Here is a 26,423-nt window from a genome sequence, read left to right on the forward strand (position 1 = left end):
TCTTTCTGAATGCTACCAACTCACTACTATTGTTCTCTCATGCATTTTACTAAAGCATTCATTTTTCATGCAATACACTTGCTAGAAATGTATTGTAACGCTTTCCATATTTCCAAAACGGAAAGAAAATAGGAGTTTTCAATACAGACCAACTTCTACCAAGTAAGTCTTTTCCATGTAAAAATAAAAAACATGATCTTTCACTGTAATTCCACTGTGTTAAAATTTATGCCAGTCTTTGAAGATTTATCTAGCTTCTAATTGTCTTCTACCAAAGCTCATAGGTCTCAGTAATCATGGATAAACTCTGAAGCAATGAAAATTGTGCAGGCCATAACTAAAACTGACTTGATGTGGCACAGTCCTTCATTAATCTCATTAGAACTCACATGTTGTAACTGAGCAGAACTCAAGACGAGAAGAAAGCAGAAACAGGAAACAGAAAAAAGATAAATTCACACAAAAAATAGTAGTATCTAGTAATGCCAAATATGACCAAAACCCAAGCCAGGTCTGACCTTACTACGTAAGCTGATCCACGGAAGTTCTTTAGCCATAAAAAAATACAAGAAAAGGAAGACTATAAGGTAGTAAGGACATCGCTGAGATAAAAAGAGACCTATGAACTGGTTCTTCTGTAATAGTCTACTTTTCTGCCTGTGCATACGTCTGCAAGAATTATGATTTTGATCAAAACAACAACAGCAAGATGAAAAATAATTTGGTAATACTAACAGGAATTGCAGGACCTGCAATGGAAACTATATCCATATGTTATGAAATGATAATGTATCATAATTGTCTGTCAAGATAATGTCTGTAACCTAAGTACACAAGGAGTAGTGCACGAAATTAGAGACCTAGTGACAAATATTTTTACATAAATATCATATTAGACACAGGAATTCCATCAGATTGACCCTAAAACGATGCAAACTTTTGAATTCTCTTTTCCCTTTGAAAACACGGCGCATAGTGCTATGTGGAAGGGAGGTAACAAAGCTGAACATTAACTATACCACTGTGCACTTAATTTTTAAATAAAGTCAGAAGTGTATCTGGCTAGGTTAAAAGATCTGAAGTACTCTTACATGGAAAATGAGTCAATGCAGAGTTTATTAATACAGTTTTTTAGGAATACTGACTTTATTAATTTACATATTAATACTGTAAGTTTCGCCTATGTGAAAAGCTAAAATGAAGACTTACTGCCATGATTAAAGAGGAATGATGGAGCATAAAGAAAGTTACTAATGAAGCTTTCCAAGGAGCAATCTGAGAACTCGTATTTGCTTTCTGACCCAATCACATTACTGAGCACAAGTTAACAGCAGGAAACAACAGGGAAGCACCAATGACACAACACAATTAGCAGTATAGGAAAGATTGCAATTACGAGGTATACATCTCCTAGTACAAGACAGCAGTTACACTGTTGACACAGAAAATGAGCCATTAACAGCTGAGTCACTCATTGGAGGACTGGGCTGTGATGCTGTTGGCTATACCAACATAATGATCTCTCAAGGATGACTTAACTTCTGTCATGGCAGCGCCGAAGGTGCTGTGTTTTGGTTTTGTGACTGGAACGGTATTAGTAACACACCTGTGTTCTTTCTGGCTATTGTTGATCAGTACCTGCATAACCTCAAGATGTTCTCCATTTCCCACTCTGCCCCCTTTCTCAGTGAGGTGGCTTAGTGGACAAGGTGCCAGGAGCAGGGACAGCCAGGACAGATAATGATGACTGATCATGGGGTATTATCATACCCTGTCATGTAACATCATGACCAACAATAAGCATGTGGGATGAGGGAGGTCTCAGAGAGCAGCTGGGCATTAGTCTACTTGTGAGAGGTGCTGAGTGATGCCTTTGCATCACCCCTTCCTTTGCTTATGAAACAGTATTTATCTCAACCCACAAATTTTTTTGCCTTTTCCCCATTCCGCAGGAAAAGGGAGTGCGCAAACAAAGATGTGGGTCCATAGCAGCATCTAGGGTCAACCCACCACAGAAAATTACATGTATATTCGTTAAGTGCTTTCCAGAGGGCAAGGGAATTATGCATAACATGGTACTACTCTAAGTTGTTCTGGTACATGCTCAAGAAAGGTGAGCTCACACCAGAACTGGTAGCAGCAAGGCGACTATGAAAACATTACAAAGAGACAGGATTAGCTTCTGCGTGCTTAGCTTGGTGAACAGAGGAATGCTCTCATGTTAATAAGAAAGATCCCACAAAGAGGTATGAATTGACTGCAGCTCTCATTAGGGAAGACAAGAAGAGTAAAATTCTCATTTTCATTGAAACAGAAAAGCTTGGAAACAGAAAAAAAAAAAGTATGTAAATTTTTTAACCAGCAATAAGCTCATGAAAAGCTAAATGATGTGGTGTGCTTATTACTGGTGATCTCTTGGAATCAACTTCTGCTATGGGGCAAGCATGCCTCAGAACAAGTGCTGCAAATCCCAGCTCTGTAATCATCCCTGAGTTTTTGGTGTGTATAGGTTTCCTGTGACAGGAGAAAAACCCCAGACACAGAAGAGAGAAGAGCAGACTGGTTCCCTTTAAAATGGGACTAAATCAAAGGATGAGCCCAGAACAGAGACAGGGGCACAGAGCAGAGGTCGAACACCTCACAGCACAGACAGAACTTACCACACTTTCTGTTGACTAGAAGCCAGTCTTCGGTAAGTGTATGTATTTGAGGATAAAACAAAAGAAACAGATGAGCTGCAAACATTGAAACTGTTGATGACTGACTACTGGAGATGATACTGCTTAACTACCACTGGTATCTCTGCTGTAATTTAGTTCATAAATTGGTTTGATAGTGATTCAGTCTGTGACTTCAACATCAAAGGCTCAGAGATGAAATCCTACCTGCATTGGAACAGGATCTTTTAAGTAACATCCTTCAACAATCTGTTCTTTTCTGTAGTGCTCAATGATGTCAGCAACCCTGTTCCAGTAAGAAAAAGAATATTGAAATGTTAAACACATTAATTTGTCCACTGTTTGAGAATCTGTTTTTCCATAAAACCAGAGAAAATTTTCCCTCAAAGTTTTAATAAAATCAAGTGTTAATCATCATAATCTTATTTGCAAGAATGAGGATTTACTAATATACTGAAGTCAAGAAAGTTCACGAAACTGTATTCAGAATGTACTAATCCTGAACTCTGCAAAATATTTTAATGACTTGCTTAAAATGTCAAATGAGGACATTGCACTTCCCACACTCAGGTAGTACATGTACATTACCCACTTTCCAACCAGGCTGAAAATTGCTATTTCTTTGGCAATAATTTTCCAACTAAGTCCTAGGGTAATTAGCTAAGTGGAATGGGACATACATTGAGTGAAGTGCAATCTCTTTCTAGGAGGAAAGGTTTGTAGCAGGGCTTATACAGATTATGATTGGACATCACTGAGCTATACTTTTAAATACAGTAGCACTCCTCTATAGGGAAGCATTCATTCTAATCACCAGATTCAGACTGGAATTGCACTTGAAAGGCTCAGGAAAGAAGTAGTGACAGATACAAGCTGAAATTCAAGGCATTTAAGTTGCTCTAATTATTTTTGCAGTACTGAAATTTACACTGTAATAAAGAACAGCAACAGGGACATCAATAGAAATTAATCACTTACATGCAAAATATGAACCTAGAAAAAGAGCTAAGTAATTAAGTAGATAAAAATATACTCGGTGTGTCTTCTCAGTTCATGCATACTCAGCTGTGTGTGCAAAGATACGAATAAGGCATATGTGTAACACAGGAACAACAGCTGTAAAAATCTCAAAAACTTCTAAATAAGGCTATATCAAGGCATCTTGGTTGGCTTTTCTGTTTCATTCTGAAGCTATGAACTAGTGCAAATTTGATAAAATGACCTTCCCACAAGTATTTTTATTTTTCAGGTACATAAAATAAGACTAATGTTTCTTTCAGTTTTAATGAAACAAGTAATTAATTTCAATTTTTACTGAGATGCTGTCTGCATATGCTGTTTTCTACATAAGAATTTCAACTGTTTCACACTACAAAAAATAATTGCTCTGTCCTTATATTTCACAGGTTGAATAGCTACTACCAATCCATTTTCTAACCAATAAAACAGCATTGTATGAATTTTCTCACTCCTCAAATCAGGAACACCTTGACCTTCAATGCACCATTCCTAGATTAAAAATGTCATTAGGAGTTTCTCAATGTAAGAGCAGGTGCCTGCAAAATTTCTGCAATTTTGTAATATGGGCTGAAGAATAAGATCAGTTGTATTTAAAAACTCAATCTGTAGTTAGAGTAACACATAGACTAGGACTTCAAGCCCTGATGGAGCACCTAAGGGCTGCATTCTTCATTACATGTTTGAACTTCCAGCAAATTACTAACCTGATACACATAGTCAGGTGAACTGAATGTGAGCTTAAAAGTATAGTGATAGTTCTCCCAAACATACAACAAAATCAAACATTTTCTTTCACACTGTGGAAGATCTCTGCAAACTAGGTACCAAAATACTAAAAAATATTCTTACAGTGCTTTGTCACAATTTATTGCTGCTTAACTAAAATCTTGTTTTCTGTTCAGCTGCATAGAACCTCTTTCAGATAAATGTAATCTATACCGGAAGTGAATCCAGCACTGTATTATAAAGTAATCTGAAGTAACAACAATATAATAACTTCCTGAAAGTATACTATTCAAAGCTACAAACCCATTTGAGACTAGTAAGAGCTCCACTAACTTGATGATGAACTCGACATCACTAAGGGTGGGAGGCTTCTGACTTCTCATTCTCCTAATAAGCCACGCAACTAGACATTGGCATTTACGTTCACGAAAGGCTGACCCTGCAGCTAGCCTGGTTTTCAGCGAGGATGGCTGGAGACCAGACTGGTTAATGGAAGAAGGTATTCAAGCAGCCTGGGTGTGAAACTGGCATAAGGTTCTTAAGGATCCAATTGTTTAGCCTCACAGCATCATCTGAGTGAAGTCATATTAAAAAGTCCACTGAATGTAGTGAGGAGACCATGACATTTTGTCAGACACACTAGCTGCTGAATCTCCACCCACTCAGAAGCCAAGCTAGAAGTGACAGAAATTCTCTGTTGGGGTAAGAATGCCCTGGTTCTAGGTGAGCAGGACCGGAAAAATGCTGATTTTTTTTTTTTTTTTTTTAAAGGCAGGCAATGACCTCTGTTTAAGGAGTAAAGTGAGTCTTCACTACTGAAAAGTCTTCCAGACACAACAACTCTAAAAACATACTATCAAAGATGGAGGTCTACTGATAGTTTCTCCCACAAAAGGGGAAACACCTCATTATTTCTTTTTCTTTTTGCACAAATTACTATATTTTTGCACCAATGGCAAAATAAATGTATTTTAAGTTTGTTCACTCTAAATGAACTGATCTATGTTTCTGTTCTACGTACCATGCACGTTTCAATGCAATTTAGTAGCTCTTTCCAACAATGGTGTTTTTCTCCTTTCTTGTAAATACCCATTCCTATTATTTGAAAACTCTTTTGATTGTCTCAGATAAAATTAGCATTTTCATTTTCCCCTTTTCAAACAGACAAGGACACATGGAGAAGTTCCCAAGCTGCTACGGAGTAATCTTTTAATTACAGATACACAATTTATGGATCCACATGATCCATTCAAACCACATTTTACAGAGTGAACCAACTGGTTGGCAGAACATGCACAAATACTTCAAGAGAAACAAGTTACACTTAAGCTATTTAAGCTTTAAGAATTTGATCAGTTAGAAGTATATACTAAGGAAATTAGGGAAAATATTTAGTATAAAGGAAACTACAGTCTTAAAATTATAGTAGTAAATGATTATCAGGAGCAAATTATACAAGCATAAAATATGCACAATTCCTTTTGCCACAAGAACTCACCTATTATAGTATCTGCCTCCCATCATAAACTGATTGTTTGATGCTGGATATATTTTAAAACGCTGAATATTTTCACTGGTCCGGAAATAAAGTGAATAATCACGAGGGGTATTATCTGAAGGCCTCACAAGAAAACTGCACACCTGACCAACTGAAAACACATCACAGTAGTGTTACTTTTCTTAGTGATAGATGTAAACGTTTACTAAATCTATCTCTACATAAACTAGGAAGAAGTGCACACTTGAAGAAATACAAGCCCTATAAAAGTAAATTCCAGTATTGATCTCAAACTAGAAGAACTAGTACTATACCACCAAAATTAACAAAAAATGGTTCAGCTGTGGTCTGCAACCTAGCCACATCTTTGCCATCTCTTTAAAACAGCATACAAAAAAAGTTTGATTACATTTTCAAAAAAACATGATCTCTGTTTCAGTATTTAAAGTAGGGTATTAAATAATATGGGTCAGAAGTACTGTTTTCATTTATAGAAATACTTGCTTTATGAAAGTGAAATAATTGATTCCACATACAATAATTTTAAAATTAATGGAATCAAAAATTATGAAATCAACTTCACTTGAAAACATACTCGGAACTGACAGGCATGAAAGTTTTCTTCCAATGTAGTATTCTACTGAGGTAGCAGCCAGAGAGGTTGGGGAATCTAAAACACTCATCTGTGTTCAGACAGTGTCGCGGTGCCTTCGAAAGCCTTCCGCTTTCTGCCGGGCTAGCTCGTGCACCACGGCAGATTAAGGTAGGGTCACCCCGCAGCAGGCTGAGCAGGGTTGATCCCTGTGGGTCCTTGACCCAACGAGAGAGATTTTTGTTCTCTCCTAAGGCCCGTCTGACGCGCAGAGGCAGAGAAGGGAGGATCCAGAAGCAGTGAAAACAGGAACAGATTTATTAACACCAACAGGAGCAAGTGCTCTGGACCCCGAACAAGGCTTGTGCATCAACTTTTAAGGGGCTTGGATAGAGGCGGGGAAAGGGGTGTCTCCTTTTCTGGGAGCAAATCAAATGCTATCTCCGGGGGGTACAGAGGAGGAGCTGGGGATTTACAACCAACCAGGAGGTATTGGGAGGGGAAAACCAAAGGCGGGAAAGGGGATTGACAGCTAACTGCTGTGCTCGAAATAGAACCAGCTGCATGTAGCTCAGCAGGGAGTCTGAATTTCAATTAGGGAGGAGGGGGTAGAGAGGGGGGGGAATACAGAGAACTGAAGCTTGTACAAAGGCAAATCACAATAAACTTTCTGACTAACTTTCCCTCGTGTCTATTTTTCCACCCACAATAGTAAACCACTCTTAAAGTCCTTCTCTACTTCTCTCTGCCTCAGTTTCTTTCTCCCTCAGTCCTTCTGTCAGCGCCCTCATCTACTGCTCCAAACAGTCTTTCCAAAGTCTTCTCCCTCATCAGTCCGCCGGCCATCTTAACACAATCCTTGTAATTCACTTGCAGAGTCTCTCGGAAAATTCTCTCCTCCATTCTCACCAATCTAATGTTCAAAGGATCTAAACAAGGCACATAATAGAAAACATGCACCGCCACAAGACAGTAAAGGAAATTTTGCCACAGTTTAATATTAATAGGGTCATTTTGTGCCATTTCACTATCACTGTATTTTGACATGAGAAATACACGTACCTGTCATCAGCAAGTTGTAAGCTTCTTGTTTGGGGATCTTCCCATGGAACCATCTTAACAAAGATGAAGAGAAAAATTAGAAAGCAAGACTACCAGCTCTCTTTTTTGGTTGTGTGACATCCAAGGCTGTAGCACCTATTAATTAATCTTTATTTAAAAAGACCTATATATATATATATATAATATATCTATATATATATAGATGAGACAATAAATGTCTATGAAAAGTTAATGATTCTCTTCTACCAACACCATTGAAAAGACTAACACTAATAGGTATATAAATAAATTACTTTCAATAAAAATATCCAACACTTGGAGCTGATGTTCAAATACAATTCTGTTTTAGAGATTGATATGAATTATCCAAAAAGTAGGTAATTTGATTGGCATTAACTGAAGCCATACAGCAATGTACTAGAATCATGAAATCTGAAGCTCAAACAAGAAGTGAAACATACACAAACCCTCAAACTCAAATTTGCCAGAGCTGTGGAAACAAGGCCTAGCTTTGTTAGATTAATGAATACAAACTGCTTTGATCTCACATCTTGTACTTTCCCAGAGTTCTGTGTCAGAGAAGTACCCTACAAAAGTTCATACCCTCTGCCTAGTCTCGGCCTCGTACCTAACACTATTCAGAAAAGCTTGACATACTACAACTTAATAATTTGTATTTAAAGGAAAGCTAAAGATACAGTGCTTTTATCTATCAGAAAAGACCCCAGTTTCCACCTTTCTTTCTATACTACCTTCAGATATTAATTTATGGATTCCTCTGAAAGGCAAAGAACCACTGAAAGACAGAATCAAAGCTCTTGGAATCTCCTACAAGCAACTTTCCAAAGATAAAATTTCCACATTTGTAGACATACATACTGCCAAACTGACTAGTAGAACACAGTAAACCAAGTAAGACAATTGAAATGTCTCCTTTTGCCACCAGCCTCTTGGAAAGTGGGAAACAGCAAAAAAGCAGCAAGCACAAATATGAGAAACAAATGAGGACATCAGATTAAGTCATCAAGGCACTAGACATTTTTCACAGCTATCTGTCACTCATCTTCACTTGTGAATGTAATCTATCAACACACTGTTGATTCTAAGTTGTATTCAACTTTTAAAATTTTTTGAAGTATTGAAAACAACAGAAGGAAACTTATAGTCCTGAGACTTTTTCTTCAAACTTTAAGTGTTAAAAGAATCACAGAATTATACGATCACAGAATACTTTGGGTTGGAAAATACCTTTAAGATCATCACGTCCAATCTTAATGCAGCACTGCCAAGTCTAAACTATGTCCCCAAGTGCCACATATAGACACCTAAATCCCTCCAGAGACGGCAATTCTACCACTGCCCTGGGCAGCCTGTTCCAGGGCTGGACAACCCTTTCAGTGAATACATCTTCCCTAACACCCAATCTAATCCTCCCTTGGCACAACTTGAGCAAGTTTCCTCTTGTCCTGTCACACATTACCTGGGATAAGAGACCTCCTCTGGCTACAACCTCCTGTCAGGCATCTGTCGAGAGCGATGAGATTCTCCCTGAGCCTCCTTTTCTCCAGGCTCAGCACCACCAGCTCCCTCAGCTGCTTCTCATCAGACTTTTGCTCCAGACTCTTTCCCAGCTTCATTTCCCTTCTCTGGACACTGCAGCACCTCAATATCTTTCTTGCTGTGAGAACCCAAAACTGAACCTGAACTCAAGGTGTAGCCTCACCAGTCCTGACAGGTGGACGCTCACTGCCCTGGTCCTGCTGGCCACACTGCTGCTGGCCCAAGCCAGGATGCCATTGGCCTTCTTGGTCCCCTGGGCCACAGTGGCTCCTGTCCAGCCACTGCTGACCAGCACCTTAGGTGCTTTCTGCTGAGCAGCTTTTCAGCCACTGCCCCAGCCTGCAGCACTGCATGAGCTGTTGTGAACCAACGGGAGGAACCATCACCTGGCCTTGTGAGGTCTCATACCACTGGCCTCACCAACTCAGCCTCTCCAGATTCCTCTGCAGAGCCTTTCTACCCTCCAGAAGATCAATGCTCCCCACCCATGAGACAAACAGACACACTGCTCTAATAGTACTTTGGTACAGTATTTAGAGTTATCTCCAAGGCAACTGTGTTCAAGAAATACTCCATTGCGCTTATTTTGGCTGAAAGTGATCATACATGGCCTCATATAAGATTTCAGGACTGCAATACCCATTAGCAACAGACATACCCATTGCAGGACTTTTTCATGTTCATTAGACCTGCATCTGCAGCAGCTAGTATATAAATTCATCTTGAGATTAAAAAATAAATCTCTTTAATCACTTTCTCCAAGACTTTGAAGTCTCATAGTGGAAGTTTACAAACAGTTATGACTGTTTTTAAACAACAAAACAAAAATCCTTACATTTTGCCTTCATGGGGATCTTCTTCTCTTCCCTATGAGAAAATTAACATATCAAGTGAATGACAACAGTACAACTCAATTCCAAAAAAAAAGTTGTTAGTTAAGACAGTCTGTAGGAAAAAAAAAAGACATTTACAAGTCTGAGGCATTTTTTAACTAAAGGGGTTCTGTACATCTATGAAGTTTTCCTCTTCATACATTAGGTGAAAACTCAGCAAAAATGTTATTTCTGATGACTACTTCAGTCATGATCCAAATCCTTTACAGGTGGTAACTTTTTGGAAAGTTTCAACCTTCTCATCCATCCTAAGGTTAAATTACCACTGACATATCAACATAATAGTGCCACTTCAGTTTAGCTATTCTCATCCTGACACAGATCATCTATGGGAAGTATCTCAAGTAACACTGCTATTAGCAAAACACATGTACTGTGTAAGAAGATATTATTAAAAAATCTTATTTTTTCCTTTTTTTCTTCTCACCAATAAATTTTTAAACCAAATTTCAGCCTTGAGTAATGAGAAAGACCTAACACAATGCAAAATTATACTCGGTTGAATTAGTGAACATTTCATGGCAATTGCAAGAAAGAAATGCAATTTAATGATTCTTCACCAGGACAGTACATTTTAGGAAAATGCCTAGGAAATTTACAGTACCATTCATTTGTACTTATCTTTGAACAACACATGAATAAACATTTTTTGATAACAAATTAGGCTTAAAGGTTTGTTTTCATATTTTAGAACTACTAGATTTATTTACTAGGTTTAGAAAAGTACATAATTAGAAAACACGCAATTAAATGTCACTAGTTTTTGTTCAATATTAATTTATCAAAAAATCCTATTCATTTAAGAAATCTGAATGGAAAAATTACTTACCACTTCTTCTACCAGGTCTTCCACAATGAGACCTTGTTCATCTGTCTGTATGTTCGTAACCCACATCCAGCCATCTTCCAACTTGTTATGGACAATAAACATGTCTCCTTTAAGGAAACTGAGGAGGGTTACAGCAAGATTTAAATCAGAGGTACAACCATAATACAAAGCTTAATGAATATAATGAATTCTTGAGTATAATTTCCATAAAATATTTAGGAAAAACTATTTGTAAAAAATGGACTATCAAAGGAATTGTTATTCCAAGCCCATGTGTATTTTTCCTCACAGTTAATTATATTATTATATTGTTGCCATGAGTTTTTCCCGGTTTTGCTGAGCGCTCATATTAAAGGAGAAGTCCGTACCTTCTCACGCTCTTTTAATGTAAACATCAGCTATGTTCTATAAACATAGCCATTATTTTTACATTCTCTGCTGGGACAAACAAGACTGTGTGACAGTCTCCTTCACCAATGTGATGTGGAGGTGGGAATTCCTTCCTCTAATCCACAGGCCTCATAGTAAAAGTATAAAAGTAGGTTTTTGTAAATAAACCGGGTCTTCTGCCCTGCTGCTGTTGTTGCACCCAGATCTGTGTCCCCAGTCTGTTTTTCCTGGTTAGGCCTCCACAGTGATATTATATTATATATAATATATATAATATATATATTATATATAATATATATATAATTGTATATATATATAATATATATATGGCTATTATATACAAGTTTTCATACTTTTAATATATGTTTAGTATCTAATATATGCTTCAGTGCTGTCAACTGCAGTGTGCTAATGTATGAAACAAAAATAACACAGCAATATGAAAATACAGTAATATTGCTCTTTTATCAAGAGAAATCACATATGAAACACAAGTAAAATAACCCTTAGTAGGTTATATCTTACATTCTATAAGAAAATAATATTCGTTTAATTGAAAGATTACCTTGTATAATGTAACTTGTGGAATATCTATTCACTATGTTCTCACACATAGAAGACAAGTGATGCAAAGAGAATACAGAGCAGTTACCAGAGATGCCATGCAATTAGCTACAAGCCTAAGAAGCATTAACATTCAGAATCAGAGAATCACAGAATCAAATAGGTTGGAAAAGACCTCTGCGATTATGGAGTCCAACCTACAACCAAATACCACATGTCACAACAGCATGAAGTGCAACATCCAGTCTTCTTAGACACCTTCCAAGACAGTGGTTCCACCACCTCCACAGGCAGCATTTTAATGTCTAATCACCCTTTCTGTGAAAATTTTTCCCCTGATGCCCAACCTAAAGCTGCCCTGTAGGCTAAAGAGGAATTTAAGATTATGTCCTCTCATCCTGCCACTGGTGCCTGGCAAAAGAGACTGAACCCTACCTGGTTACATGCTTCTTTCAGGCAGTTGCAGAGAGCAATGACATCTCCCTTGAGACTCCTTTTCTCCAGGCTGAGGCCCTGCAGTTGCTCCTAATAGGACTTGTACTCAGACACTTTGCCAGTTCCATTACCCTTCTCTGAACACTCTCCAGGACCTCAATGTCTTTCCTAAACTGAATGGCCCAGAAGTGGACATAGTACTCAGCGTGTGGCCTCACCAGTGTTAAGCACAGGGAAATAATCACTTTTGTAGTCCTACTGGCTACACCACTGCTGATCCAAGCCAGGATGCCATTGCCTCTTGGCCACCTGGGCACAGCTGGCTCATCTTCAGCCAGCTGCTGACCAGCACTCCCAGGTCCTTCTCCACTAGGCAGCTTTCTAACTACTCTTCCTCTTGCAGAGGGTTTTATTGTGGCCAAAGCGCAGGACCCAGTACCTGGTCCAAGCAAGTTTTCATTTCTGGAAGACTAGTGTAGGTTACTCCTTAAATGTTAAGAACACAAACTCAGGTCACATGAAAACCTTCACTGCAGCACAAAATTTTCAATCGTGTTTCATGACGCATCAAGGTACAGAAAAACCGTAAATAGTTGAAGCTCATTAACTACCATTTCAATTCAAAATTTCAGAGCAAATGTCTATGGCATGGCTCTCCTTTGAAGTAGGCTAACAGAAAAAAAAACAAAAAGCAACGAAACACTATTGAGAACAAAGAATAAATTCAACTGCTATTCAGCTTTAACAGGTGACAGACAACAAGAGCACCCTCCATCACTGTACAGTTGTTGCATGGAAGACATGCTGAAATTAACTCAGTAATACTTCGACCTTACTAAATATTAACTATGATATTAAAATTTTAAGTCAATATTCTCTGAAAGACATAATGTCTTCAAGAGCATATCAATTCCATCTCGAACGAATTCAAAACTTTGGTCTCAGCTATGCCATGAACAGAACTATTTTAGCCATGTAGACCTCAAAACCCAAATACCAACTCTGCATTTCAGCTCTATCCTAAAGAGGAAGAAAAGGTTTAATTGCCTACAATTTTTGTTATGATAGCAAACAACAAAATGCTATTTCCTCTTAAGCTGATAGGTGCAATAAGGCATGTAAAGGACTCAGTTTTTATCTGTTGTTCTCACACATAATAGAAAGGCTCAGTTGCAATGTGCCATTAGAGAGCCCCTTCCCAGTCCTATTACCTTACTAAAACACATAATTACAAAAACAAATATCCTTATATCACCCTTTAAAGGATCAGACTGGACTGTGAGTCTTGGAATAAATTTCCATCTAAATGAGGACATAAACCTCTCATAATCTTTCTCTACATTTTAAGATAATAATCCTAAACTTAAGAAAATTTCCAATTCAACTGGTGTACTATATCAGCTTATGAAATCTGTATCATTAAAGAGATTAAAAATCACCATAAATCACTTTCAAATCCTCCTATTTTTTCATCTGGGAAAAAACTATCTCAAGAAAGCAGTATCAATCCCAAGTAACCAGAAAATGGTCTTCTACTGAAAGACTGACTTTTTCCATTGTTAAATTTGTAAGTAGTCAAGGTTCAGTTTCTCTTGGTAGTGATCTGAATTTCCCTTAGCTACACATCTACTTACTGTGGCTGTTCAGAAAGAAGCCTACCTCATTTCTTTCACACACCATTTCCAGATAGAATTCTCTGTCAAATAAATTTATCCTTTTGGTAAAAATCTAGGGCTTTACAAAACATATTTAATAATTATAACATTACTAATTTTAATTCTGTGTACCTAATGTACCTTCCCTTAAAATCAGTACAAATATACTATGAACAAAATGTCTTATTCTTATTTCCAACCAAAGAACAGAGAAATATCATCTTTTAATCTAACTGTGTTAAGTTTAAGATGCAACTGGAAAGTATTTGCATACGAACACCTACCTAAATTGTTGCTATTTAAAAACACTATTGCAGATGTCACAGCTACTACGGTTATTCGAACATACCTTATTTCATTGGTTTCTGGCACTTTGGTGTAAGGTAGAATTGCTCGAACTCGCCTTCTGTCTTCCACAGGCTACAGTTTAAAAGAGAGAAATGTTTCTTTCTCTATACTCTGTACTGTATATTCTATACTCTAAGAATGATTCTCCCCAGCATTATGCTATTCTGAGGCAAAGAACTTGTAACATCACTTATATCTGTCTTGCCAGTTTTATATTTCCAAAGCTCAAAACCACTGTCAGCTAGAAACATGTAATTTGTTGGCTAAGAGAGCAGCTGTTTTTATTTTTTTTTCACTTAGAGCAGAAGCAGTGTCCAGAATTTTAACATTCAGCAACACTTTTATTCAGGTTTTGTTACAGGGAATATTTTGCAGTGTTTTGTTTCATTTTAATTACTTTCATTGTTTTAAAGATGGGCATGTGAAAGAAACCATGGTTATCTCCAGGATGCATATTTGAAACCACTGTTAGATATGCAAAATGTCACAGAACAGTGAAGGTTACATTACAGCGGTGCTCTTTATTAGCCAAGAACTCAGCATTTTCTGGTTTTTCTCTGTTTACTTAAAATAATGTTACTACATTGGGCAATAACTGCCATATCTCTATTTTGTTCATTATATATTTCTATTAAATAGCGAATTCTTTTTAATCATTACTTCGTTTCACTAAAAATGCATTTTCATACTCCTTATAGTTCCATGTATGCCTATACAAAACTACAGGAAACTTTCTAAATTTCTGAAAGAAAATTCTGAATAGCGATAAAAGTTACAAACATTTCATTTAATTAGTCTTCAGAATTTTCTTTTTACTTGCCTCTGGAGGTGCTACTGGAAATAAGAGCTTTTCCCCTTTCAGCAAGCAGGACACATGACTGTAATAGCCGATCAGGTCTGAGAGTGAAGCAAAGTGACGCCCACCAATATAATAATAATATTAGGGGAAAATCTCCAAAGGAGCCCCTTAAAGGAAACAAAACCTCCACAACTCCCCCCCCCTCCCCCGGGTTTGGGAGGAACTTGTTTATTAAGAAACAACAAAAAAACACTCCCCAACACAAGAAAAACAGCCCGAGATGACAACAAACGTTTTCACCAGTCCAAGAGAGGCTGAGCAGTCTCTGCTGGGGAGGGTGCCAAAGCTTCTTTCAGGTGCAGACTCCAGGGGGGTCCTTGACGTTCCCCGATTAAGGCCTGAAGCAGGTCCGATGTCTTCAGGGAAGGGGAGGAAGGAATAAAGGGGAAAAACAAAAGCAGAAAAATGGCAAAAAGCAAGCAAAAAGCAAAAATCAAGAGAGCAAAGCCAGCAAAGCGAGCCTAAGGTAGCAGCAAGCAAGCCAAAGCAAAGTAGCCGGGGGAGGGGCAAAACAAACTGAGAACATGGGAACAGAAAAAACACGGCTGGGATACAAAGCATAAAAATGTCCTGTCACCCCAGGACATTAACTCAACTCACCACCCCATGTTCATGATGTCAGTTTGTAGGAGACCTTTGGCACTTCATATGCAGCCAGGCTTGCAAAATGTGTCAGCTTGCATCTGGGAGAAATCTTCAATCGTATGCACTTGGAGCAGGCCAAAGCCCAGGATCCAGGCCTGGGGCAGACACATGGAGGTGGACACGAAGGGTGGCCCTTTTCCATGGGAAACTCGACTCACCTATCCTTGTTCCTGATGTCAGATTGTGGGAGACATTTGGCAGTCCAAGTGCAGCCAGGCTTGCAAAATGTGGCAGCTTGCATCTGGGAGAAATCTTCAACTTGGAGGAGGAAAATGCCCAGAAGCCAGGCCTGGGCCAGGCACATGGAGGTAGACATGAAGGGTGTCCCTTTTCCATGGGAAAATCAACTCACCTCTGTTGCCCTGGTTTTTCTGAGATTTTTTAAAGCCTTCTACTTGCTTATAAGATGGAGTCAGTTTTTTAGTTACTGTACAATATTAAGGATCAGTTTTTCACTTTCTCACACTTTGGAACATAAACAACCTTTCTTGTTTTTGTTCACTGTCCTTTGCTTACATATTTCCAGCCTGAAAATAATGTTGGTTGACAGCTGGTCTGGTCAGTGGGGTGAAGGGGTAGTAACCCCAGAAGCCAATCTGCTACCAGACCCACAAAATTATAAAAGGAAAAGAAATAACCAGGCTGGGTCCCTTTTTGTGAGCAGCTTTTCACTGCAGACCTCTGCTTCCGTGTTGTTGATTTTGCATTCCGGGCAACAACTGGCGACCCCGTCTGTGTGAGAAGACGTTTGGTGAGATCCTTCCTTTCCCTCCCTCCCTGTTGTGCAGTGTTTTTAGGCAAATTGCTTTGCACTGCACCAGTGCCAGTGTCTACTCCTGTGCTAGTATGCAGGACTCCGTGGTGTTGGAGTTTTGGGGGGATTTGTTGGAGCGGAAACACACTCAGGTATCTCAGCAGGAGCTTCAGCGTTTGTACAAGTGGGGCAGAGGGCGTGGGTTCTTTCCCACGCCAGATGAGGTGCTCCATCCGGAGGCGTGGTCCCTCCTGGGAGAATGCCTCATGGAAGTGCTCGAAACGGAATATGATGTGGAAGTAGCACGCCTTTTCATGCAATTGAAGCTGTTTGAGGGGACTGCGTTCAGGTCAACCACTCCCAACTCGCAGAGCTCGCGGGCTGTTTCCCCCATCCCAAAAGGGGACGGGGGGCTGGAGGAGGGCGAGGTTATTCTGTCAGACCCAGAAGTATTGTCTGAGCCCGGACTTCAGCTCCCAAGGGAGTGAAAAGAACAGGGCATATGCCTTTATTAATATTCAGCTCTTTATTAAAGTGATCAGCTCATTATTAAAGTCATTAGCAGGATTGTAGAGTCGGATCGGAGTTTTCCACACTTCTGCAGCCATCCGAAGGAGCAGGTGCTGTCCTAGTGGATGCTGAGTCCTTGTTCCCATAGAAACAGCTGGGAGTTCTCTCTGGTCACCCATCAGAAGGCAGAGTAGTGGCAGTCAGCTCTTCCCCCTCAGGGAAAAGCTTTGAGAGTTTTCTATTCTCTGACTAAGTCACTTCAGCTAGCCAGTTCCCATTGTATCTAAGCTCCTCATAGGTTATGGTGAATCTTCAATCCAGGCCAGGGGTTATCTACTTCTTGCTCAGCTAGGGCACTATCTAATTCTCCTCTGACACATCTAGCTTCTTGTCTTGGGGTGCAGTTTCTCCAAAAAAACTCTCCCAGGATTCACAGGGGCAGTTTTATTTGCATATAAAAATGCATATGCATTGGTCCTGGTCGAAGCAGAGGTATCCCGGCTGTAAGAGGTAGTTACAGCAAACAATGGCTGGGCCACTAAGGCCAGAGCCGCTCCTTTTCACATTTTAATGAGGTAGAAGAATGTTGCCTTTCCCTTCGGGGCAGCTTCCCTCTGTCTTCAAACTTGCTAGGGTGTGGGGGTTACAACCCGGAAAAAACCCCATTCCTCCAAAAAGGCTGGGTGAAGGCACAAATTGGGAGGAGGGGGGCTGCACTCCCAGAGCTCTTTTAACATGCCAATGTGTGCTCTGCGCTTTCCCCGGGGGGACTGAGCGACCGTCCCACCACAGGGCCAGGACAGGGGCAGCCTAGCCCCTCCCATCCGGGAAACTTGTTCATAACAGGAGGAAATCCCAACCCCTCCCTCTCCGGTCGCTGCGCTGGGGGGTCTTTCTCCCCCAGGCTGCGCTGTGGATCTCCGGGGGGCGGGGCGCGCCCCGGGCCCCTCCGAGCTGCTCGGGCAGCAGGGGGGCAGGGCCCCGGCAAGCCCGGGGTCGGTCCTGCCTGTGCCTGCGCCAGGGCGCGGCTGGGACGGAGGAGCCCCTCCTCCATGCCTTTCCGGCGCTGGAGGGGGACGGTGACCCGGGGGCGGGGCCCCCAGTGTTCTTTGACCGGGATTCAGTCACGGTGTGGTGCCCATGCTGTGGCACACCCACTACGTACCCGGTGAAGCCTGCTGGAGCGGCACAGCCCGCTCCAACATCTGGGCTGGCCCCGGGGGGTGGTGCGCTGGCCACTTTTCCGCCCGCCCCACCTGTTGTGGGTGCGCAGGGCGTGGACGCTGCCGGAGGTGGGGCCCCGGTCCGTTTTTCGCTGGACCCCGCCCCGGCGGGCGGGTGGACAGCCCCGCTCCGCGCGGGGACGGCTGTGCCTGCTGTGGGTGTCCGCCCTCCCGCTGGGACCCTTCTGGGGGCGGTTCCAGACCCTCCTCTCCCCGCGCTAGCTGCGGCAGCGGCCGGCTCCGCCGGGTTGTCGGCGGCAGGTGGGACGGCCCCGGCGGCGGCTGAGCTGCTGCTGCAGTCTCCGCCCGAATCGATCCCGGGCGGTCAGGCTTTGCCGGGATGCGTGCGTGCCGCAGAGCCCTTTGAGTGGTCCCCGGCGGCCGGTGCCGCAGCGCTGCAGGCGGGCTCCAGCCCCACGGGGGCTGGGGCGGGCCCGGTGTCAGCGGCTGGCCCCGCTCCCCTTCCCTTGCCCGCTGTGAGTGCCGCGGCAGCTGCGGACCCCGGGATGTTTAAGTTCAGTGCTAGCGGGGACACGGCCGGTCTTTGATAGGAGTAAAGGGCCCCGCACTGTTGGTTCTTCCTCCACAGCCTGGTGGACACTTCCCCCTGTCAGGTGACAGTACGCCTGAGAGACCGCGAGCAGTTTTGGGGGGAAGTGAGAGCTAAGGCCGAACGAATGGGTGATTGTGCTGGTGCACAAGACTCATTGGGGGTTGAACATGTGTACTCCAGCCCTGTTGGTATTGCTGCTGATGCTGCTGCTGGACCTGCAGTGTCTGGTGTTTAGCCAGTCCCTAGCCAAGTGCCTGCCTCTAACCCTGTGGGACCCACAGGGCAGGATATGGCAGGTTCTGCTGCTTCATCCGGGGGTCTTCAGGCCTTCCCTGTCCTTCAGGGTGTTACTCATAACACCCATCAACCCTTGGCTTGGCAGGCCTTAGCAGAGCTGCGTGATGCAGTCGGGAAGTATGGTCTGGGGTCGGCCGAGGTGATGCAGATCCTCCGGTTTTTCAGCGCAAATCTTTTAATACCGTTTGACATAAGAACCATAGCTCAGACCCTCTTTCCACCAGTTGAGTATGACTTCTTTGAGTACAAGTGGACTCAGCTGGCAGCCAGAGCGGTGGAACGGAACACGACACTGGATCCGGCTGATCCTAGGCGTACAGTTAATACTGATATGCTACTGGGACCAGGCAATTATGCCAGAGCCGATGGGCAGGTTGGTTTTCAGCCCTTGGTCCGGAAGCAGTGCCAGAAAACAGGCATGGCAGCTCTGGTCCAGACAATACAGCTGGCTACTCCACAAGAGTCCTTTATAACGATTGTCCAGGGAGCTGATGAGCCTTTTCTCTGCTTTGCGGGAAGGCTGACTTCTGCTGTTGAAAAGCAGGTGAGTGATCCTGCGGCTAGGAAGCTCATGCTTCAGTTGCTTGCTCGAAGCAACTGCAATGCTGTTTGCAGGGGGATCATTGAAGCGCTTCCTGGGGATCCACCGATGTCACAGATGGTTGAGGTCTGTGCGAGGGTGACCCCTACCAGCCACAAGATGGTTGCTGTGGCTACAATTGTACAGCCAGCTGTGCCTACGGTCGTCCAACCGACGGTAGCTATGGCGGCCCAACCAGCTGTGGCTGCAGCCATGCAGCCAGCTGCGGCTGCTGCTGTACAGCCCGCCTGGATCACTCCCCAGGGTGTGCAGTGGCAGCAAATGGGTGCTTAGGCCAGGAGGAAACAGGGCAGAAAGGCGCAGAAGCCTACGGCTGTCTTGTTCTTTTGTGCCCGATGTGGAAGAGAAATCTTCAATCGTACAGACTTGGAGCAGGCCAAAGCTGAAGCTGCGGGTCTGGGCCAGGCACATGGAGCTGGACATGAACAGTGGCCCTTTTCCATGGGAAACTAAACTCACCTCCCCATGTTCCTGATGTCAGTTTGTAGGAGACCTTTGGGACTCCAAGCGCAGCCAGGCTTGCAAAATGTGTCAGCTTGCATCTGGGAGAAATCTTCAATCGTACAAATTTGGAGCAGAAAAAAGCCCAGAATCCAGGCCTGGACCAGGCACATGGAGGTGGACACGAAGGGTGGCACTTTTCCATGGGAAGCTCACAGAATCACAGAATAAAGAGGTTGTAAGAGACCTCTAAGACCATCAAGTCCAACCTATGCCTTAACACCTCAACTAGACTATAGCACTAAATGCCATGTCCAGTGTTTTTTTAAACACATCCAAAGATGGGGACTCCACCACCTCCCTGGGAAGACAATTCCAGTGTTTTATTATTCTTTCAGTGAAAAATTTTTTCCTATATCTAACCTGTATCTTCCCTGACGTAGCTTGAGACTGTGTCCCCTTGTTCTGTCAGTTGCTGCCCAGTGGAAGAGACCGACCCCCACCTGTCTACAACCTCCCTTCAGGAAGTTGTAGAGAGCAATAAGGTCACCTCTAAGCCTCCTCTTCTCCAGGCTAAACAACCCCAGCTCCTTCAAACTTTCCTCATAGGGCTTGTGTTCCAAGCCCCTCACCAGCCTCGTTGCCCTCCTCTGGACACGCTCAAGCATCTCAATATCCTTCCTAAACTGAGGGGCCCAGAACTGGACACAGTACTCAAGATGTGGTCTCACCAGCGCCGAGTACAGGGGAAAAATTACCTCCCTACTCCTGCTGGTCACACAATGCCTAATGCAGGCCAGGATGCCATTGGCTTTCTGGCACATTGCTGGCTCATATCCAACCGGCTGTCGACCAGCACCCCCAGGTCCCTTTCCGCCTGAATACTGTCCAGCCACACTGTCCCCAGCCTGTAATGCTGTAGGGGATTTTTGTGGCCAAAGTGTAGAACTCGAAACTTAGACTTATTAAACTTCATGCTGTTGGACTCTGCCCATCCATCCAACCGATCTAAGGCTCTCTGCAGAGCCCTCCTCCCTTCCAATAGATCAACACAAGCTCCCAGCTTAGTGTCATCTGCAAATTTACTAATGAAGGACTCAATGCCCTCATCCATGTCATCTATAAAAATATTAAATAGAACTGGTCCCAGTACAGACCCCTGAGGGACACCACTGGTGACTGGTCGCCAGCTGGATGCAGCACCATCACCACCACTCTCTGGGCCCGGCCATCCAGCCAGTTCCTAACCCAGCGAAGAGTGCTCCTGTCCAAGCCGTGGGCTGCCAGCTGATCTAGGAGTATGCTATGGGAGACAGTATCAAAGGCATTGCTGAACTCTAAATAGACAACATCCACAGCCTTTCCTGCATCTACCAGATGAATTACCTGGTCATAGAAGGAGACCAGGTTGGTCAGACATGACCTACCCTTTGTAAACCCATGTTGACTGGGTCTGATACCCTGGCCATCTTGTAAGTGCTGTGTGATAGCACTCAGTATGAACTGCTCCATTATCTTACCTAGTACTGAGGTTAGGCTAACTGGCCTGTAATTACCAGGATCCTCCTTCCTACCTTTTTTGTAAACAGGTTTCACATTGGCCAGTTTCCAATCGCCTGGAACCTCACCAGTGAGCCACGACTCCTGATAAATGATGGAGAGCGGCTTCGCAAGCTCATCTGCCAGCTCCCTCATCACCCTAGGGTGGATCCCATCTGGTCCCATAGATTTATAAATATCCAAGTGTCCCAGCAGTTCTCTGACTGCCTCCTCTTGGATAACAAGAGGACCATTCTGATCCCTGGCATCACCTACCAACCCCTGAGGATAGTTGTCTTGAGGATAAGCTGTCCTACCAGTAAAGACTGAGGCAAAGAAGGCATTAAGCATTTCCCCTTTTTCTTCATCTTTAGTTACTAAGTTGCCTGCCTCATCCAATAAGGAACCGAGGTTGGTTATACCCTTCCTTTTATCATTGATATATTTGTAAAAACTTTTTTTATTGTTTTTAACAGAAGTTGCCAAGTTAAGTTCAAACTGAGCTTTGGCCTCCCTGATTTTTTTTCTACATGCCCTAGCAGCTCCCTTAAATACTTCCTGAGAAATCAGTCCCTCTTTAAAAAGATGATACACCTTTTTTTTATTTCTAAGTTCCTTCAAACCCTCATTGCTCATCCAGACTGGACGTTTTCCTCGTCGACTCATCTTTCGGCACACAGGGACAGTCTGTTCTTGTGCCCTCAAGATTTTTGTTTTGAAGCATACCCATCTCTCCTTAACTCCTTTGTTTTCAAGGACTGTTTCCCAAGGATCTCTCTGAATAAGTCTCTTAAATAGGCCAAAGTCTGCCCTCCGGAAGTCCAGTGTAGAGATCTTATTGATATTTCTCCTTATTTCACCAGTTATCGAGAATTCTATAATTTCATGGTCACTGTGCCCCAAGCGGCCTCCAACCTCCACATCACCCACCAGTCCATCTGTATTTGTGAACAATAGGTCCAACATAGTCCCTCCCCTGGTGGACTTCCCCACCACTTGTGACAAAAAGTTACCCTCCACACACTCTAAAAACTTTCTAGATTGCTGTTTTTCTGCTGTATTAAGTTCCCATCAGATGTCTGGTAGGTTGAAGTCACCTACAAGAACATGGGCTGATGATCCTGAAACATTGTTCAGTTGCTTATAGAATAAGTTGTCCACCTCTTCATCCTGGCTGGGTGGACGATAGCAGACTCCCAGGAGGATGTCAGCCTTGTTGGCCTTCCCCTTAATTTTTACCCATAGGGACTCTACTTCATCATCATTGGTTTCAAAACCTATGACATCCAAAACTCGCCTAATATAAAGGGCCACCCCTCCACCTCTTCTCCCTTTTCTGTCTCTTCTGAAGAGCTTATAGCCATCCAGTGCAGTGCTCCAACTATGTGAGTCATCCCACCACGTTTCTGTGGTGGCAACAATATCATAGTTCTGCTGATGCACCATGGCCTCTAGCTCTGCCTGTTTGTTACCCATGCTGCGTGCATTGGTGTACATGCACCTCAGCTGGGCTACTGATTTCTCCCCTAACGCAGTCTTATCATCCTTGGGCCTGCTTCCAGACAGCCCAGATGCATCCCCTTCCCCCTTCAAACCTAGTTTAAAGCCCTCTCAATAAGGTCTGCCAGTTCATGAGCTAAAAACCTCCTGCCCTTAACAGAGAGATGCATCCCATCTGATTCCAGTAGAGCAGGTGCCATAAAGGTTGCTCCATGATCAAAGAATCCAAAATTTTGCCAATGACACCAACCCTTGAGCCATTTGTTAAAGATGTGAGTTCTCCTATTCCTGTCATCATTTTTCTCTGCCACCAAAGGAACTGAGCAGAACACTACCTGTACGCCTGTCCTATCAACCACTTGACCCAGTGCTCTAAACTCCCTTTTAATCGCCTTGACACTCCTCTTTTCAATCTGATCACTGCCAGCCTGGAGTATGAGTAGTGGGTAATAATCAGAGAACCGAATCAGCCTAGGAAGTCTCTCAGTAATGTTTCGTACCTGGGCTCCAGGGAGGCAGCAGACCTCCCTGTGGGATGGGTCAGGTCGACATACGGGGCCTTCTGTCCCCCTCAGAAGGGAATCACCCACTACGATCACCCTTCTTTTTTTCTTGATGTTAGAGGAGATAATCCATTTTTTAGACAAGTCATAATTGTAAGTCTCACTGGGTAGATAATTTTCTACTAAATTATCTGTCTGGCTCTCTAGATCCAGGGCCTCATACCTATTCTGAAGTGGCACCTGGCTAGGGGATGGAGGGCAGGAGGGATTATTGTTATTACCACCCCGAGCAGGGATTCCCATTCCCCTTCATCTACCAGGTGCCCCTCTATTGCTTGAGAGTGAGAGGCATATAAGTCCTCTGACTGCTGGTGGGCCTCCCTTAAGGATGTAAGGGCTGAACTCAACCAGTCTATTTCCCTTTCACTATCCCTGATACTCCTTAATCTTTCAACTTCCTCCCTAAACTCAGCCACTAGCAAAAAGAGGTCATTCACTTATTCACACCATAGGCAGGCCTTCTCCAAAACATCCCCTGAAGCCACTGATAAGCTCAAACACTCCAGGCAGGAATGGGTCTGTACAGGCACATCCTTTTTGGAGGGCTCTACTTGGTCACATACACCTGTACCAACGACAGATTTTGACCGGGTTAAAACCATTGTTTAGGAGAAAGCCCAAGATTAATCAACCAATATAAACACCACACCAAACTAGCCAGAACCTGCAGCCCTGCCTGCTTGCCCTGCCTCCGCAAACTGCTGTGACCCTGTTTGCCTGCTCCTGTTCACCGCGCTCCGGGTCGCCGCGCTCCCCGGTCATCTCTTATAATGAGTCACTCAGGAACACAGGAAGCTCCACCTTCCATTCCCAAATGGCTCACAATCAAAAAAAAACCCCAAAAAACCACTAAGTCTTCCATCTTCCAAACATTCTGATTTCAGCACAAACTCTATAGGTTTGCGATTCTGAGCCTTGCATTCCTGTAGAACATCCTCTTCGTCCATCAATTCCTTCAGTGTTACATCTTCTCTTTCTAGAAGTGTATGTATGTGTGATGATGAATAGAGATCAAATTTCCAAAACATGCTGGTCTCGGCAGCACGTTCCCTACCACAGGCCCCAGGTGCCTCCGATCAGGTGGGAAAACCTCCGCTCACCACCATCACCGACACTCCAAGATGGCGGACATGGCAGTTCCGGCGAGCCCTCCTCAACTCACCTCCCCATGTTCCTGATTTCAGTTTGTAGGAGACCTTTGGCACTCCAAGCACAGCCAGGCTTGCAAAATGTGGCAGCTCGCATCTGGGAGAAATCTTCAATCGTACAAATTTGGAGCAGAAAAAAGCCCAGAATCCAGGCCTGGACGAGGCACATGGAGGTGGACAGGAAGGGTGTCCCTTTCCATGGGAAACTCAACTCACCTCCCCACGTTCCGGATGCAAGTTTGTAGGAGACCTTTGGAACTCCAAGCGCAGCCAGGCTCACAACATGTGGCAGCTTGCATCTGGGAGAAATCTTCAATCATACGGACTTGGAACAGGCCAAAGCCCAGAATCCAGGCTGGGTCCAGGCACATGGAGGTGGACACGAAGGGTGGCCCTTTTCCATGGGAAACTCAACTCACCTCCCCATGTTCCTGATGTCAGATTGTGGGAGACATTTGGCACTCTAAAAGCAGCCAGAGTTCCAAAATGTGGACTCTTGCATGTGGGAGAAATCTTGAATCATACTGCATTTTTGCAGGCAGAAGCCAATGTGGAAGGCTGAGGGTGGTGGGCAGGAAGGGTGGCCCTTTTCCATGGGAAACTAAACTCACCTCCCTATGCTCCTGATGTCAGTTTGTCAGTTTTCTCCAAGCCAGTATGATGTAAGATTTTTCCCAGATGCAAGATGCTACATTTTGGAACTCTGGCTGCTTTTGGAGTCCCAAAGGTCTCCTACAAACTGACATCAGGAACATGGGGAATTGAGTTCCGTTTCCCATGGAAAAGGCCACTGTTCGTGTCCACCCCCAAGTGCCCTAACCCCCTAACCCTATCCAAAAACACACCCAGAGCCTCCCCAAAAATAAGGTTTTCTAGACAATTCCCAGTTTTGCTTGAAACAAATTCTATTTTCGTGGGAAACAATGGTACCAAGACCCAAAAGAACCACTCCATGGCATCCAAGGAACAGCAATTAGGCCAGGATTTAAGTTTTAATAGGATTCATGTAATTTAAAATGCAGTAAATTGAACTTCACTGAGAGATTCATTATAGCAATTAAACACTCAGCAATTGTTCCGGGGAATTTACAGAATTTTGTGGATATGGTGCTGAACAATGCTTGATTTACTAACATTAATTTGGTACATTTCCTTGGAAATGTGCCTTAAGATGTACAAAAATTCCAATTAGTATGGAATATTCGAAGAAATAAATATTCCCTTACTAAAATCAGAGAGAGGAAAATCATCAAATAAAAGGAATGAATAACATCTAAATCTCAGCTTGCCTAGAAAACAACCTCAGGATTTTTTATAAGTAAAAACTTTTGGAACAGTCAGGAAGTTGGTGGAAGCTCATGATTATTTAAAATCTGCTTCCTCTGCTCTGATTTTAAAGGGTAGTGTGAACTAAACATGTGTAGTTATTCCTATCCAAGAATGATCTGTATTTTGTGGGAGTAACAATGCAAATAAACTCCGATCTTACTTATATTTTGACATCTGAAATTCTCGGCAGAGTGTGGAAGTTTCAATGGAA

At 43.0% G+C, this 26,423-nt stretch overlaps 1 protein-coding gene across 1 annotated transcript in view; it reads right to left on the minus strand.

Moving 5' to 3' along the window:
• The window catches only part of LOC134555266 (ras GTPase-activating protein 1-like), a 61,683-nt gene that overhangs the window by 31,824 nt on the left and 3,436 nt on the right, over positions 1-26,423 (minus strand). The window contains 8 exon segments of the mRNA XM_063406731.1: positions 2,886-2,964; positions 5,923-6,073; positions 7,577-7,629; positions 9,972-10,003; positions 10,859-10,976; positions 14,252-14,322; positions 15,071-15,180; positions 18,184-18,733. Coding sequence (XP_063262801.1) covers positions 2,886-2,964; positions 5,923-6,073; positions 7,577-7,629; positions 9,972-10,003; positions 10,859-10,976; positions 14,252-14,322; positions 15,071-15,180; positions 18,184-18,733 — 1,164 coding nt within the window.

Source organism: Prinia subflava, chromosome 10 (assembly GCF_021018805.1).
Source record: "Prinia subflava isolate CZ2003 ecotype Zambia chromosome 10, Cam_Psub_1.2, whole genome shotgun sequence".
Taxonomy (NCBI): domain Eukaryota; kingdom Metazoa; phylum Chordata; class Aves; order Passeriformes; family Cisticolidae; genus Prinia; species Prinia subflava.